Genomic DNA, 15,666 nt, shown 5'->3' on the forward strand with positions numbered 1-15,666 from the left:
CGACCCCTTCCTGTGTTTTTGCCACTTCATCAACCCTTGAGTTGTGGCTAAAAACTGCCAAAAACAATAAATTGACTTTAATAAAAGATATTGCACTGCGTGGGCAGAATGAGTGCAGTTCCTCTTCCACAATCTGTATATCAATATTAATGATCATAATCTCATTATATCCATTTTCATAACGAGGAAATGCAAGCTGAATAATACTGTTTGCTGTTCGATCTGCTCTTCGTTGTATGTTGCTCTGGATAAGAGCGTCTGCTAAATGCCTTGTAATGTAATGTAATGCTCAATTTGTTCAGATGATTTCAGTTGCTCTGGAGCAAGTTGGCATGTGTTTTGGAATAGGTAACATTTCAGAGATTTAAAATTAAAGGTCAAAAGATAAATGTTTCTATAGAAGCAAGCATCAGAACCTCTGAACTGTAAGAACCTTCAAATGTCTTAAAAACTATGGTTAAGGTTTTCTTGATGTTGGTAGTTTGAGTGCAAAACACTGACCTAGAAAGGTGGTCGTGTCATGACTCAGCTGTGCCTGTGATGCAGGCTGACAATTGTTCGGGGGGAATAAAGTGAAATGTGTTTTTTTCATTTTATTTCATGGATTAGAAGTGAGGAAGCATCTCTAGCTTTGTGTGGAAGATTCTACAACAGCAGCGATGTTCAGCAGGAAAAAGACTGGAGAGGGAGAGCGGGAAAAAGAGATGGAGCGAGTGAAGAAAACGAGTGTGCCAACACCAGCGCCATCTCCTGGTGAGACTCCATATTTGGGTGCATATTCTGGACATTTTCTTGTGAATAGTGATATATATACTGTTATTGTACAACTGATATCTATTCAACCTGCTATATACAGGTGGTGGGCTGGAGTTAGTGGGCTACATTGTGAAAGTGGCATCAAAAGCAGAGTTAAAAAATGAACACAGAACAAAAGGCTCCTTTCGTACATGCACACACGTTCATGTTTAAATACAATAGAGATATAATAGAAATGTAAGCTTTTTTTTTTGAAGTGTTCCATGTGGGTAAATGACTTGGCGCTCAGACTGGCCCTGAAGCTCCATCACAGAATGGGAACCAGCTGTCCCCCTCTCTCCTGCAGGTGGCGTGAGACCAGCATCAGGGGCAGAGGAGGGGCAGACCCCTCTTCCTGGAGCCCCGTGTCCCACAGAGCTCCGATTGGTGCTGCTGGGGAGGAAGGGGGCGGGGAAAAGCTCTGCGGGAAATGCCATCCTGGGCATCAGCGAGGGGGGCTTCACCGACGGCAGTCCGACGGAGGAATGCGTGGAGAGGTGGGCGCACGTGGCCGGCAGACGGGTGGTCATCGTGGACACCCCCGGGTGGGAGTGGTACTACCCTCTCAACGGCACGCCCGAGTGGGTGAAGTGGGAGACAGTGCGGAGTGTGACCCTGTGCCCGCCCGGACCCCACGCCCTGCTGCTGGTGGTCCGGGCCTACGCCTCGGTGGACGGAACCTACCGGAAGGAGATCCAGGAGCACATGGAGCTCCTGGGCGAGGCGGTCTGGAAGCACACGCTGGTGCTCTTCACGCAGGGCGCCGATCCGGAGGTCGTGGCGGACAGGATCGGCGAGGGCGGCGCGGACCTCCGGCTCCTGGTGGAGCGCTGTGGGAACCGGTGGCACGTGCTCCGCAGCACAGCCAGGGGGCGCCACGCCGCCCAGGACGCCCAGCTGCTGCGCAAGGTGGAGGAAATGGTGGCTGCCAACGGAGGCGCCCCCCTGGAGATGGAGCCGGTCCGTTTGCGCCTGGAGCAGCAGGGCGGCGGCCGGAGGCCTGGAGAGGAGAGGAGGAGCCAGAGACTACAAGAGGAGAGGAAGCTGAGAGAGTCCCTGCGAGAGATATTCACCGGTGAGTTCACTCAGTCTGAGTCTGCTAGTCACTGTGTTTGGTTTTTATTCAGCTTTTCAGGATGAATTAGCCCATTTACTCAGCAAATCTGACTGCGTTAATACTTTTCCATGAGAGCGTAAAGAGAAAACTTGTTGAATTTTTTAATTCCTGTTTACAAAAATAACTGGAAGATCTAATAAAATTTATCTCAATAAAGTCCCCTTCAGTCATCTTTTGTCAAGCCTGAATTGTAATGTTCCTGTATTTGTCCTGTGTGTATTTATGTTTATTCTTGTTATTTATTCATTTTTGAAATTGGTTAGTGTTTTCCATTACAGTTCTCATTTGTCATCCTCTGTTATGTCTGCATCTGAATTTTTACCAGTCTAGTCACTCCCGTGTCCCACTATTCGGGCGGTTACGCTAGTTTTTGGGTTTTCAACATTTCTTCTAAAACTCGTGATTCTTACTTCCTGCTTTTTCTTTGTAGGTAAATGTTGTAAAGCACAATTCTTACTAACTACTGCTAATCTAGGTTTTGTACAGTACTAATCCGATTAATACACTTACTGTCTGTCTAACTAACTAACTAACAATCACTTTTATTGGGTAGTTTGGAAATATTCACGTAACTAACTCACTAACGCAATCTCTTTGTATTTCTGCACTGTTCTGTAACTCCGCCTCCCTATGCTATCCCTGATTACTTGTTTAGTTTCAGTGAAGTGTTCGCACCTGTCTAACTATCACTACGTCTTCTAACTATGCAAATGTCTACTCCCTAATCCGGAGCCGTATGTTTTACATGTTTTGTTTCGTGCATCCAGTCTGCGTTTTCGTCTCCCTCCCGTTATTATGTTATTACCCTATTATGTTTCCCCACCTGTTGTCTATTTGTTTAGTCCACTTTTTCCCAGCCCCGCCTAGATTGTCACCTTCCCTCATGTATTTAAACCTCAGTCTCTGCATTGTTCTTTGTCAGAACGTTGATCAGTTTTAGTGCCGAATACCCTGTAAGCCTAACTCTTGAGATTCTTGATAGACACCCCTTTGCCTTTTGATTTCCGAGCCTGCCTTGCCCTTTTGTTTTGTTTGCCTTTCTGCTTTTCTGGTTTTCGACATTCTGCTTTGTTTTCTGGTTTTGATTCTTGCCTTCATCCTTTTGTACTTTAGCCTTTTGATTTTCTGGATTTTTGACCCCCTCGCCTGTTTTTTCGACTATTCTTTTACCTTTCGTTTTTGCCTTTGTATTGGATCTCCTGGCTACGATTTCGGACTATTAAACAACGATTTTGGATAATCCTGTGGTCTGCGTTTGGGTTTTCAGAGCCGTACATAACATGAATAGATGTTGACCTTCCTCATAACAAGTGAAATGTAAAAATACAAATGTAGCGGCTCATCTTTGGGCACTCTCAGCAGCATCCATGTGTGTTCGGCCGTATGATTTGTATAATACTTTTGGGGAGCTGGAGGGACACATTTGCATGGGTCCAAATAGACTGAATTCACGCTGGTTATGTCTCTTTCTCACAGGCGATGGGAGCCATGTCACCTGGAGAGAGGAGGTACAGGCGCGCTGGCCCACAGGGCGTGGTCGTGGCCTCCCGGACCTACGGCTGGTGCTGCTGGGGGAGCGGGAGACCGGGAAAAGCTTGGCGGGAAACGCCATCTTGGGAGGGGCTCCGTTCCTGGCCGGCAGGGTTACGGAGGAGTGCACCAGCTCGCAGGGGGAGGTGGCGGGCAGACGGGTCACCGTGGTGGACACGCCCGGCTGGGAGAGCAAGCGGACCCCCGAGAGGGTCCGGCACGAGATTGGGAGGAGCGTGACACTGTGCCCGCCAGGGCCCCACGCCCTGCTGCTGGTGGTGGGCGTGGACTCGGACGTCACTGTGCAGGCCGCGGTGGAGCACATGGGGGTGCTGGGTGAGGAGGCCTGGAGGTTCGCCCTCATCCTGTTTACGGGCCGAGACAAGCTGAGGCGTGGCGCCACCATCCAGCAGCACGTCCACAGTTCGGCCAAAGCCCACCAGCTCGTGGAGAGGTGCGAGGGCAGGTACCACGTCATCAGCGGCGCGGAGCCGGTGAACACGCAGGTCACAGAGCTGCTGGAGAAGGTGGAGGACCTCGTGGCGGGAAACGGCGGGCAGCCGTTCACGCCGCTGACGCAGGAAATAAGAGAGCTGATGGGACAGAAGGAGGAGAGACGGAAGAGTGAGACGGAAACGAAAGCAAAGAAGGAGAGAAGCAGGATGAGTTTTGAGAGGAAACCCAAGGAAAGGGAAAGAATGGAGGGGAAGCCGGAGGCAGGGAGGCAGGAACAGGAGGACAGAAGGCAGACAGAGATGAGGAAGCTCCTAGACAAAAGAGTAAAGGAAATGAAAGAGAAAAACGACAGAATCACAGCAATTCTTGACCAGGAGTACAGGCTTAGAGAGGGGGATATGAAGCTAAAGATGCAAGAGAAAGAGCGGGAGATCAAAGCCCTGATGGAGAAGAATGAAGAAAGAGAAATTAGAATACTGACCGCAGAGAGAGAGATGCACCTTGACAGGAGGATGTGGGAAAAGATGCACCAACAGAGCGCAAAAGAAAGGGAAGAGCTGGAGAAAAGTGCTGAGGAAGAAAAGAAGAAGAACAGTGAGCTGATGGAAAGAACAGCGGCGATGGAAAAAGAAGCAGATGAGTCGAGAAGGTTATGCCAGAGTCTTGTTAAAACAGAGGAAGAATTGAGAAAGATCATTCAAAATAAAACTACAGAAATGGAGGAGCTGAATCGACTGAATGAAGAGAAAAAGACAGAGCTCAACGACCTGGCGATGGAATTCCACAAACGGGGAGAGGAGATGGAGAACCTGGAGGAGAAGAAGAAAGAGAGAGACTTAATGTTGGATAAAATGAAAGAGTTTTATGAAGAGCAGAGGATGAAAAGAGAAGCTGAGATCAAAGCAAACATGCAGAAGTGTGACCTGGAAATAGGGGAATTAAAACGCAGGAATCTGGAAAAAAAGACAGAATTGTGTGACTTGCATCAAATGTATGAGGACAAAGAGAGGGAGGTGGAAGAACTACAGCACACAATTCAGGTGGCAGAGCAAACCACTGAAGTTCTGAAGCAGGATTTTGAGAAGAAACAGCGACAGAAGAAGAAGAGAAGAGGTGTGGAGAGTGGAAACTGAGAAGATGAAAAAGCAGATAGAGGAGATAAAAGAGGTAGAGCAGAATAGAAATGGACAAGAGAAAGAGATTGGAGAGCAGAGGGAATACTATGAAAAATTAAAAAGCGTTCACACAGAAAATGAGGGGAAACTAAGAGAGCAAGAAAAAGACATCAGAAAGATGGAGTTAGCATTCAGGAAAAAAGATAGAGAGATGGAAAACGTAAAACAGCAATATGAAGAGGAACTGAGGAGGATACAGATGGAGATGAAACTAAAGGATGCAGAGAGAGAGAGGGAGGCGGAGAGAAACACACAGGCTTTGTCCGAAAGAGAAGCCCAACTTGAGCTGAAGGACAGAAGGATTTCAGAGCTGATGCATCAAGCACAAGAAAATGCAGGGGCAACAGAAAAGAGACTGAAGGATGAACAGAGGAAGAGAGTGGAGCAGGCAGAAGAGAAAATCAGGGAGAAGGAGAAGGAGGTAGAAGAGATAAGAGAGAGGTATGAACACAGTGACAGGCAAACAGCAAAACTAGAGGTCATGATTAAGCAGCTAAGGACTGATACCGCAGAACTGGTGGAGAGAATTCACATTATTGTGAAGGAGAGGGATGAGATTATACAGCAACGTGGAGAGAAAGAACTACAGAGAGAGGAAGAGATGGAGGGAGTGGTCCGAGAAAAAGACAAGGAGATAAAAGACATGAAGATGGAACTGAATGAATTACAGAAGAAACAATATGAGAAAGAGAGAGAAGTGGATGAACTGAGACACAAAGCTGAAGAAAGGGAGGAGAAAATATCAGCTTCTCTGCAGAAATATGAGGAAGAGCTAAAGCAGAGGGAAGAGGAATGGAGAGATAAATATGAGAAGATGCAGAAGGAGATGGAGGGTACAAAACAGATGGATGAGGAGAAAAGGCAGATGAGAGAGGCAGAGGTAGAGTCAGTCCTGGGGGTGAAAGAAAAGGTGATTTCTGAATTAAAACAAAGGTATGATGAGCTGGAGAGAAACTTGGTTTGCCTCAGAGAGAGGTATGAGTCACTGAGCATGGAGAGATATGGAGCGATTGAGGAGATAAAAGAAAAGTGTGAGGACTACAGGAAAGAAAATGAAGAACTGAGAACCAGGGCCGAGATGAATGAGACAGAGATTGCAGAACTGAGGATTCATTATGAGGAGATCAGGAGAAATATGCAGACAGAATATGAGAGGAAACAGAGTGAGCGAGAAGCAGGGATTAGAGAGCTGGAAGGGGCGCTCAGAGAAAAAGACAAAGCAATGGAACAGATCAAGAGGGAACGGAAGAGAGAGGGGGATGAAATTAGAGGGACAATCGAGGAAAGAGATGAAGAGATACAAAAACTGAGCGAAGACACGTGGAAAGAAAAATATGAAAAAATGGAGAGAGAGACGAAGGACAAGAAACAGATTCATGAGGAGAAATTGAAGGCGATAGAGACAGAGATGGAGGTAAAAGAGAGATGCGTTAATGAACTGAAAAAGAAGCACGATTGCAGTGAGAAACGATTGGTTTCCATCACAGAGAAGTATGAAGACAGTCAGGAGCAAGTAGAGGAACTGAAGGGACTGATCTCTCAAAGAGAGGCTGAGTTAGAGGAGATCAGAAAGAGCTGTAAGGAATACAAGAAGGAACTAGAAGAGCTGCAAGAGGCCATTTCTGAAAAAGAGAGGGAAGTTGACGGAAAAAATCTGAATTGTCCAGAGGAGTTAAAGAACAAAGAAGGGATAATACCATGGACAGAGGGTGAAGATGATAACGGGGCAGGGAGAGATAGACAACTTCTAGAGGAAGGAACAAGAGTGAGGCAAGTGGAGAGTAAACTCATTCCCAAGCCAAAGGAAAGAGAATCCAGAGAGAAGGAACTACTTTCTAAAGGAGAAACAAGAAAGGGGGGGAAGATGATCCTGATCCCATTGTGAGCGAAGGACGAGGTTATGCCCTTAAAGAGGCGAATGGAGGGCAGGAGGAAGAGCTCCACAAGCCCAAACAGAAGAAAGAGAGACACGGTGCGAGGGGATGGTCAGAAGGGAAGAATCCCAAACTTTGCAGCAACAGTGAGAGCCTCAATGACCTTTTGCCTGAGTTCATGGACGGAAGCTTCCAGAACCGGGCGAAGGAGATGAGAGGGAGAGGGGAACTGAATGTGCCTAAACCATGTCAAAGACTGGACTCCAATAAACCAGCTGCAGGTTAGTCTCTCTCATACACTGCTCGCATGGTGCTTTTTAGCACAATTATGTTTAAGAATATACTGGGTCCGTTGCCATGGGTCGGATATGGATTGACCTGCCCCATATCCCGCTTATAGCTGGCCAGAAACGGATCAGTACAATTCTTAATATTCTCCATTCTCAAACGGGGCCGTATTGTACGCTTAGTGGTTACTATAGTTTTACTCGTTTATCTGACTCCATTTAAAATATAATTTAGAAATTTGGGTTTGCAACTTACGCGGACCTCGGGAGTGATTACATTCGACTTGTACCTGCGCCACCATTACTCAATAGATGCTCCCGGGATTAGCATTACTGCTGAAATCTCAGTTCGGTGGAGAACTCAGAGGCTGAGGGTCCAATCAACACAATACATGCAAACCTGCCATGATATTTGCGAGCCCAGGTCGGCGTAGCATTGTCTGGGCTCCTTAGAGCTAATTTGGCAGGAACCAGCCGTAACGCCCATGGGTTCCCTTCGCACCAGATTACAAGAGCCTTGCGTCGCCCGACCCTTTAAGGGACTTTAAGAAATTGCTGGCCTCACAACTTAGAACTATCACAGGTGTACCGCCCCGCCGATCGGTCGGTCTTTTGGCCACCATTTCCCCCTGAGTATTTCAGTTGTAATTTAGGCTGAAAAGGTACAAGATGAAATAGAGTCATGGAGATCACGCAAGTTACAAACAAAATAGTTTATTCGCAGACAGGTAGGTTATTAGCTTTAGAATATCACAATCAAGTATAAAATACACAAATTAAGAATAGAGATAGAGTAAATAAATAATACCTAGCCTGCTTGGACTACACACAAACACAGAGTATAGGATATGCCGTATGGAAAGTCGAATACGATCTTCCTGATACTTACATACATGTACAATATGCTGTGTGGGAAGTCGAATACGATCTTCCACTGCTACACATACATACATACATACATACCCAAGACATGTTGTGTGGGAAGTCGAATACGATCTTCCCAGATTGGTCTGTCTCCCTTGCTTTTATGCCAAATCATACGTTTGGAACCAGGCGGCAGTGCCATAAATCAACCCGGAGGGGTGGTCAAATCTGGAATTTAGACCCCCACCGTTGGGGGTTGTTGAGTAGGGAAAATTAGATGATTACCAGGAGAGGACGTGTAGGTTTTCCCTTGGGATACCGAAACTATAGATTGTTAAATTCCATTTGGTATGAAATGTATCTCATCCGATTCCTTGATTTTATCAGATCACATCCATACCAAACAGATTACCCTTATGTCTTATTATGTTGCAGTTATCATGAAACTTCCCTCCTGATTATCCATTTTACATGCAATTCCCGTTACCATTACATAAGACTTAATGCAATAATACAAGGATCACATGGGCAATGTTTTCAAGGTGTTACCGGGTCTATTTACTATCTTAATAGCAGTTTTGAATATTTAATCTAAGAGAGCAGTCACCGGTGTAATGACACCAGTGCCCAAATGAGGGCACTGTGGCATTGTCCGGAGTCTTCCCCCTTGGAAGTGACCAGGTATGGGGTCACAGGGAGGTCACCAATGTTCGGGAGGATTCTTTTCCCATGACCCAACTGGCCTTGGACCACTCATACATCTTAACTCCCCAACAGGTAGTCTAAACAACATTGGAACCCCAGCTCTCAGGCCCCTCACACATGGCAGCCCTTCCTGACCTTAACCACCATGCTACAGGCCGCCCCATCATATCTATGAATGCTGTAGTTGGGAGTCTTCATGATAACTGCATTATGCTGTAAATATGTCTTTGTGCCTCTCATGGTAATATACCTTTTGGATAAACCTGATTTGGGTGAATGAAAGGAAAGGAGACATCCCAGACTGTTTGGTTTCTTCTCCTTATCTCCGAAATCCAGGCCTTGACCCTAAAAGTGAGTCACCCATCTATAATTTACAGCCAGGCCCACCAGGCAGGGGGCTAAAACACATGGCTTCTACAGAGACAACTTTTGCCCAGTTTCCCCTCGGCTCCTGAATGGTTATGATATCAAAGGTAGACTGTTACAAAAACTAGACCATTACACCAGTCGCACTGAACCAATCAGAATAACACCAAACATCACTATATTCTGACCTGGGATTATCATGAAACATCTTTATGCCCTCTCCAGTACTCCTGTACTCAAATCCTGTAGGAATGTGAGAAAAGGGGGGCCCCCAGGGCCTAAGAAGGTGCCTCTAAGAATCCTTCTCCAGCTCTCCCCCACAGGCATGTGTGCCAACGGTGGGGGCTAACAATGTAAGCTCCAGGAGAGGGAAGTCAGCAAGCTGACCAGCGCATGAGACCAAATGTTACTTATGACTGGCTTACACCCTATATAAGCCCAGCCTTGGTTCTTTTTGCTTCATCATTCTTGTTTTTACAGGTGGGTTTCTAACTCTTGTGAAGTGTACTCTGTAGCGCTATGAATCTGGTTGCGAAGCTCATCTGGGGAAAAATCCAACGGAGACCCTTCTCACGCTGAAAGAAAGGTCTGGGGAGCACCATGCACCTCTCTGAGGGGAACGGGCGGTGCAGAGGGGGGCGGGATGACGCGTAGGATGATCCGAAAACCCGCACGATGCTCAGATCTGACGCCGACCTCCAGAGGGCCAAGGACCTGGCGCGGACGCTTCACACGCTGACAATCGGAGCGATCGCCGAGGAACCGGGATTAAGATTAAAGAGTCTGTGAGGACCACCTTGGGGGAAATCTGGCCATGGGGAAAGGCGTTCGCAAAGGAGGTGCCCAAGTTGCTTGACGAGGACCACAAGACTCGTCCCTCTCTGAACCGCTTGTGCCAATGGCACGGGCACAGGGCATAGTCTGCTCCCTGTGCACTCCGTTCAACAGTTAGAAACCCACCTGTGAAAACAAGAATAATACGTAAAAAAGAACCCAGACAGGGCTTGTATAATGTTTAGATATTGCGCAACTCTATAATGAAATTAATGAGTTTGAGGTTGCTGAGTTGTGTAAGCCTCTGGTTTATATTTTGCCCCATCTGTTACAGTTAAAGCCCCTCCCTGAGGAGGAACAACAATAATGACAGCTGCTCATTATATCAAGTACACAACCTCACAGTTTGCCTTTTCTTGTTGTTTCAGTGATCGCTGAAGGGAGCCCTGCACAGCCTCCCAGTACGGTTTCCCCAACATTCCCGCTGTCTCCTCAGTCTCCCAGTCAAATCCGTACCGCATTCCCACCATTCCCAGAGTGTCCCGGTCCATCTGAGCTCAGGCTAGTCCTGCTGGGAGAGAGCTGGGCCTCCAACAGCTCGGCTGGAAACAGCATCTTGGGTGGACAGGAGGCCCAGACAGAGAGAGGCACAGTGAGGCGAGGGCAGGCAGCCGGGCGGCGGGTCGCTCTGGTGGAAGTGACAGGGCCCAAGTGGTACCTTGGGGACGGGGCCGCAGGTCACGCCCTGCAGAGGGCAGCTCTGTGCCCCCCAGGGCCCCACGCCTTCCTCCTGGTCGTCCCCGCGTATCTCTCTTTCACAGCCGGCTACGGCCGGGCGGTCAGGCTCAACATGGCCGCCTTCGGCACGCGGGTGTGGAGGCACACGCTGGTGCTCTTCACCTGGGCGGAGGCTTTGGGGGAGAGTGTCGAGCAGCACATTCTGAGGAGCCAGGGCCTCCGCAGGCTGGTGCACAGGTGCGGGAACAGGTACCACGCCCTACACAGCCGGAGGAATGCCCGTCACGTCTCCCAGCTGCTGGAGAAGGTGGAGGAGATGGTGGCGTCAAACCGGGGCAGGTTCTACAGCTGCGGGGAAGAGGAGGAAGAGGAGGAAGAGGGGGAAGAGGAGGAGGACGAGGAGGTAGAAGGACGAGCTGAGAGAGAGAAGTGCACAGAGGCAGGCTGGAGAGAAAGGAAGGAATAGAGTGGGAGAAAAGGGGGAGAAAAGAAAAACAAAGATGAGGAAGAAACAAACAAGTGCAGGAAGATTGTGGAGAACCAAACACAAGTGGGGAACCAGAGACCACACTGCTCTTTACAATGAACTGTTATTGACACGTGCAACGTGTTAAAAGTTAAAAGGATCTCAGCTGACTTTAACCTCTTTTTCCCAGACCTGTTTTCAGTACTATTTAATAAAGCTGTTCCACTGTGTGGCAACACATTGCATGGTTGGCTGAATTTGACGGGCACATGTGTACCATCAAGATCAAAGCATGAGAGCCTAAGAAATACTTGAAAAAGTATGTCTGGTAAACACAAAAAGCAAAAAGATCATACATTTACATGCTCTAATATTCATTGCACCAAATCTAAATCTGCTAGGGACAACAATTATTGTATACAGTTCATCCACAATGTGTTGTCCACCACTCGAAAAAAGTTTGTGTGGCTACATTACATTACATTATTGGCATTTGGCAGATGCTCTTATCCAGAGTGATGCACAGTTTATTAGACTAAGCAGGAGACAATCGTCCCCTGGAGCAATGCCCAACGGCAATGCAGATCTTATTGTGGCTACACCAGGATTTGAACCACTGACCTTGCCTGTCCCAGTCATTTACCTTAACCACTACGCTACAGGCCCCCTGCTATCTGAAAGCAGTGACATCCTGCAAGTGTTTTTCCAAGATGAGGCACAAGTGTCCTTTTACTTATCCAAAATCTATCCAAATGGCATATTTTGGATAATGTTGTGAACAAGTTCTCTCCACCTTCTTCTTGACTCAAAATGACTTATTTTGCACAGATAACAGAAGGAAATCAATTCTAATATGTTTAGTCTGTCTGTCTCAGGTGCAGCACAACCTTCTGTAGGATGTTCAATTTGTTTGCCACAACATGTTAATCATGACTAAAACAATCTCATCTTGAATCCAACTGCTGAAAACTTTATTATTGCATGGAGATAACATAAAAAATGTTTTGCTGTTCTTTTATTTGCATAAAAGAGACATTGAAAGTAGTTTTCTCCCGTTTCTATGCATGATCAGCCCTATACCTGCACATCTGTGTTCATCTTTGCAGTTCCATGCAGCATCGATAAGTCAGTACTCGATGATGATGATAGGCTAATTAATAATATACCTCATAATAATAACAACAATAATAATAATAATAATAATAATAATAATAATAATAACAATAATAGCGGCTAATTCCAACCAATATACTGATTATTGTCTGCTGAGCAGAGCTTTGTAGTGCAAAAGCACACACCTTAATATTCCCAGCCATACTTCATAATTTTATTTATTTAATTTTCTTCCTTCAAAAGTTCGGCATGCTACTCCTCCCACAGCTTTGAGAAATCCCAGGCAAGATATATATCAAAACGACCGGAATAGATGGGAATCGATGGGAAAGACTTTTCTCAATTCTGCGACATCTCGTTTTCTTACGAAATGCGAAAAACCGACCGATTTTTGCCCATAGGAATGAATGAGAATTCGTAAAAAAAATTGATCAAACCCACCCCTCTTTGGAGCCACACCACTTCGTCATACTTTGTCGCAGAAACGTGATTAAAGGTTTAAACGGGTCACAAGACTTTGAACTGTGTTGTTCTAAAGACACTTTTTGATGTCTTCTAATTTTTACAAAATCACAGTTTATGTTTTATGAAATTTTTGAGATTTTCAGATTTTATAATGGGTGTGTATTGCATGGCTTTAGAGTGCGGTGACATCACCCACTCTAGCATTCAGCCCTTCTAAATTTTATCAAAAATATTCAAGACATTCTCATCTTACTCCCACAGCTTCTACTCTACAACAACAATTTATACATCAAAATGTAGAGAAACTTGTCCTCTCTCATTCAATGTTACTTCCATTGAGATAGGACTCACGGTTTTTTAATAAATCGCCCAAAAGTGCAGAGAGTGCCGGATCCAGCTCTCATTGACTCCAATGTTATCTGAAGCGTCAACTGCTTGCTTCGTTGCGCTAGCTTGCGTTAGCTTCGGCGCTAGCTTGCGTTAGCTTCGTCGCGCTAGTTAACATTAGCTTCGGCGCTAGCTAGCTTAACTAACTAACTGACGGTCTGACTAACTGATTAACTAAGTGACTGTTACTAACTGACTAACTAACTAGCTAGCTGACTGGCTAACTAGTTAGCTGACTGGCTAACTAACTAACTAACTAGCTGACTGGCTAACTAACTAGCTAGTTAGCTGACTTACTGACAGACTAACTAGCTAGCTGACTGACTAACTGACTAACTAACTAGCTGACTGGCTAACTAGTTAGCTGACTGACTAACTAACTAACTAGCTAGCTAGCTGACTTGCTAACTAGTCAGCTGACTGGCTAACTAAGCTCAGCTGATTAGTGAACTGTCACTGTAATTTGTATTTACCAAAACTAATGCAGTGTAATATTCTATAAAGTTTTTATTATTTTAGAGAGGTGTTGATTTGGTTGTTTGTTATCTGTAGTTTGTGATGCTGTTGAACTGTAAGTATGTTCTGCCTCTGCCTAACACGTCTAACTAAGTCATTAATAAGAATAATTAACTAAATAACTAGCTAACTGACTGACTCCATCCTGTCCACATTATATGAAAATAGCAAGGTTTTTAACTGTTTTATTTCTATGTCCATGTCTTAATGGTTGTGCTAACTGTAACAGGAGGGTGGGTGTGGTTGAGCAACCCATACTTAGCCAGACAACGCCACCTTGGGAATTGTACCCTTATACTGCCCAGACCACCCTAGCAACCACCCAGAACACCCTAGCAACCGCCCAGAACACCTTAGCAACCGCCCAGAACACCCTAGCAACTGCCCAGAACATGTGTATAGATGAGGATGTCTATTTTTGTGAGGACCAAATTTATTTTTAGATCTGTGTGTGTGTGTGGCCTATGAACTTATCATTACATTACATTATTGGCATTTGGCAGACGCTCTTATCCAGAGCGACGTACAACAAAGTGCATACCCATAACCAGGGATAAGTTCGCTGAAAGACCCTAGAGGTAAGTACAATTTCAACTGCTACCTGTACAACAAAGATAAGGACAAGGGCCATTTTTTTTTTTTTTTTTTTTTTTTTTTTTTTGAACAAACAAACAAACAGAGCAAAAGTCACCAAAGTTAACTATCCAAACACTGCTTACCTAGCCAACTAAAATACTGATACACAAGTCACAGAGACAACAATTAAGGTTCACAGGGAGGTAGGGAGGGATGGGGAGAGGTGCTGTTTGAAGAGGTGTGTCTTCAGCTTGCGCTTGAAGGTGGGGAGGGATTCTATAGTTCTGACCTCAACGGGGAGTTCGTTCCACCACCGTGGAGCCAGAACAGACAGTAGTCGTGAGCGTGAGGTGGAGGTTCTGAGAGGGGGAGGTGCCAAGCGGCCTGTGGAGGCTGAACGAAGAGGTCTGGCAGGGGTGTAGGGTCTGATGATTTTTTGCAGATAAGCTGGGGAAGACCCTTTAACTGCTTGGAAGGCTAGCACCAATGTTTTGAATTTGATGCGAGCCATGACAGGCAGCCAGTGGAGGGAAGTAAGCAGGGGGGTGACGTGTGAGTATTTGGGAAGGTTGAAGACCAGACGAGCTGCTGCATTCTGGATGAGTTGGAGGTGTCTGATGGCAGACGCTGGGAGGCCAGCCAAGAGGGAATTGCAGTAGTCCAGGCGGGACAGAACCATCGCTTGGACCAGGAGCTGGGTCGAGTAGGGGGTGAGAAAGGGGCGGATTCTCCGTATGTTGTATAGGAAGAACCTGCAAGACCGGGTCACCGCCGCAATGTTCTCGGAAAGGGACAGTCTGCTGTCCATCACCACGCCGAGGTTCCTTGCACTGGGTGACGGCGTGAGTGTGGTATCCCCGAGGGAAATGGAGAGATCCAGATGGGGAGAGGTATTAGCAGGGATGAATATCATTTCAGTTTTACCTGGGTTGAGCTTTAGATGGTGGTTGTCCATCCAGCTCTGGATGTCCCTCAGGCAAGCAGAGATACGGGCTGAAACCTGCGTATCAGACGGCGGGAACGAGACGAAGAGTTGGGTATCGTCCGCATAGCAGTGGTAGGATAGCCCATGTGCAGTGATCACAGGGCCAAGGGAGCGAGTGTAGAGAGAAAAAAGAAGCGGGCCAAGGACTGAGCCCTGGGGAACTCCTGTGGCGAGGGGCCGAGGTGTCGATACCGAACCAGCCCAGGCAACCTGGAAGGAGCGACCAGAGAGGTAGGACTCAATCCAGTCCAGGGCTGTGCCACAGATGCCCGTTGCTGACAGGGCAGACAGGAGGATGGAGTGATCCACAGTGTCGAAGGCAGCAGAGAGATCTAGAAGAATGAGGACAGAGGAGAGGGAGGCTGCTCGTGCGGCATGAAGTGACTCACTGACGGAGAGGAGTGCAGTCTCTGTCGAGTGGCCCGATCTGAAGCCAGACTGATGGGGGTCTAGCAGGTTGTTGTTAGAAAAGAAGGA

General features: G+C 46.7%; 1 protein-coding gene across 1 annotated transcript; it reads left to right on the forward strand.

The window, feature by feature from the left end:
* The first annotated feature begins 659 nt into the window (after window positions 1–659).
* On the forward strand, window positions 660–11,387 carry LOC133134542 (uncharacterized). Its single transcript, XM_061250742.1, has 4 exons — window positions 660–753; window positions 1,103–1,870; window positions 3,389–5,011; window positions 10,372–11,387. Exons 1-4 carry the CDS (start codon window positions 660–662, stop codon window positions 11,145–11,147), a joined length of 3,261 nt encoding a protein of 1,086 aa, XP_061106726.1. The 3' UTR covers window positions 11,148–11,387.
* Window positions 11,388–15,666: the final 4,279 nt, after the last annotated feature.

This window comes from Conger conger, chromosome 8 (assembly GCF_963514075.1).
Source record: "Conger conger chromosome 8, fConCon1.1, whole genome shotgun sequence".
Classification (NCBI taxonomy): Eukaryota; Metazoa; Chordata; class Actinopteri; order Anguilliformes; family Congridae; genus Conger; species Conger conger.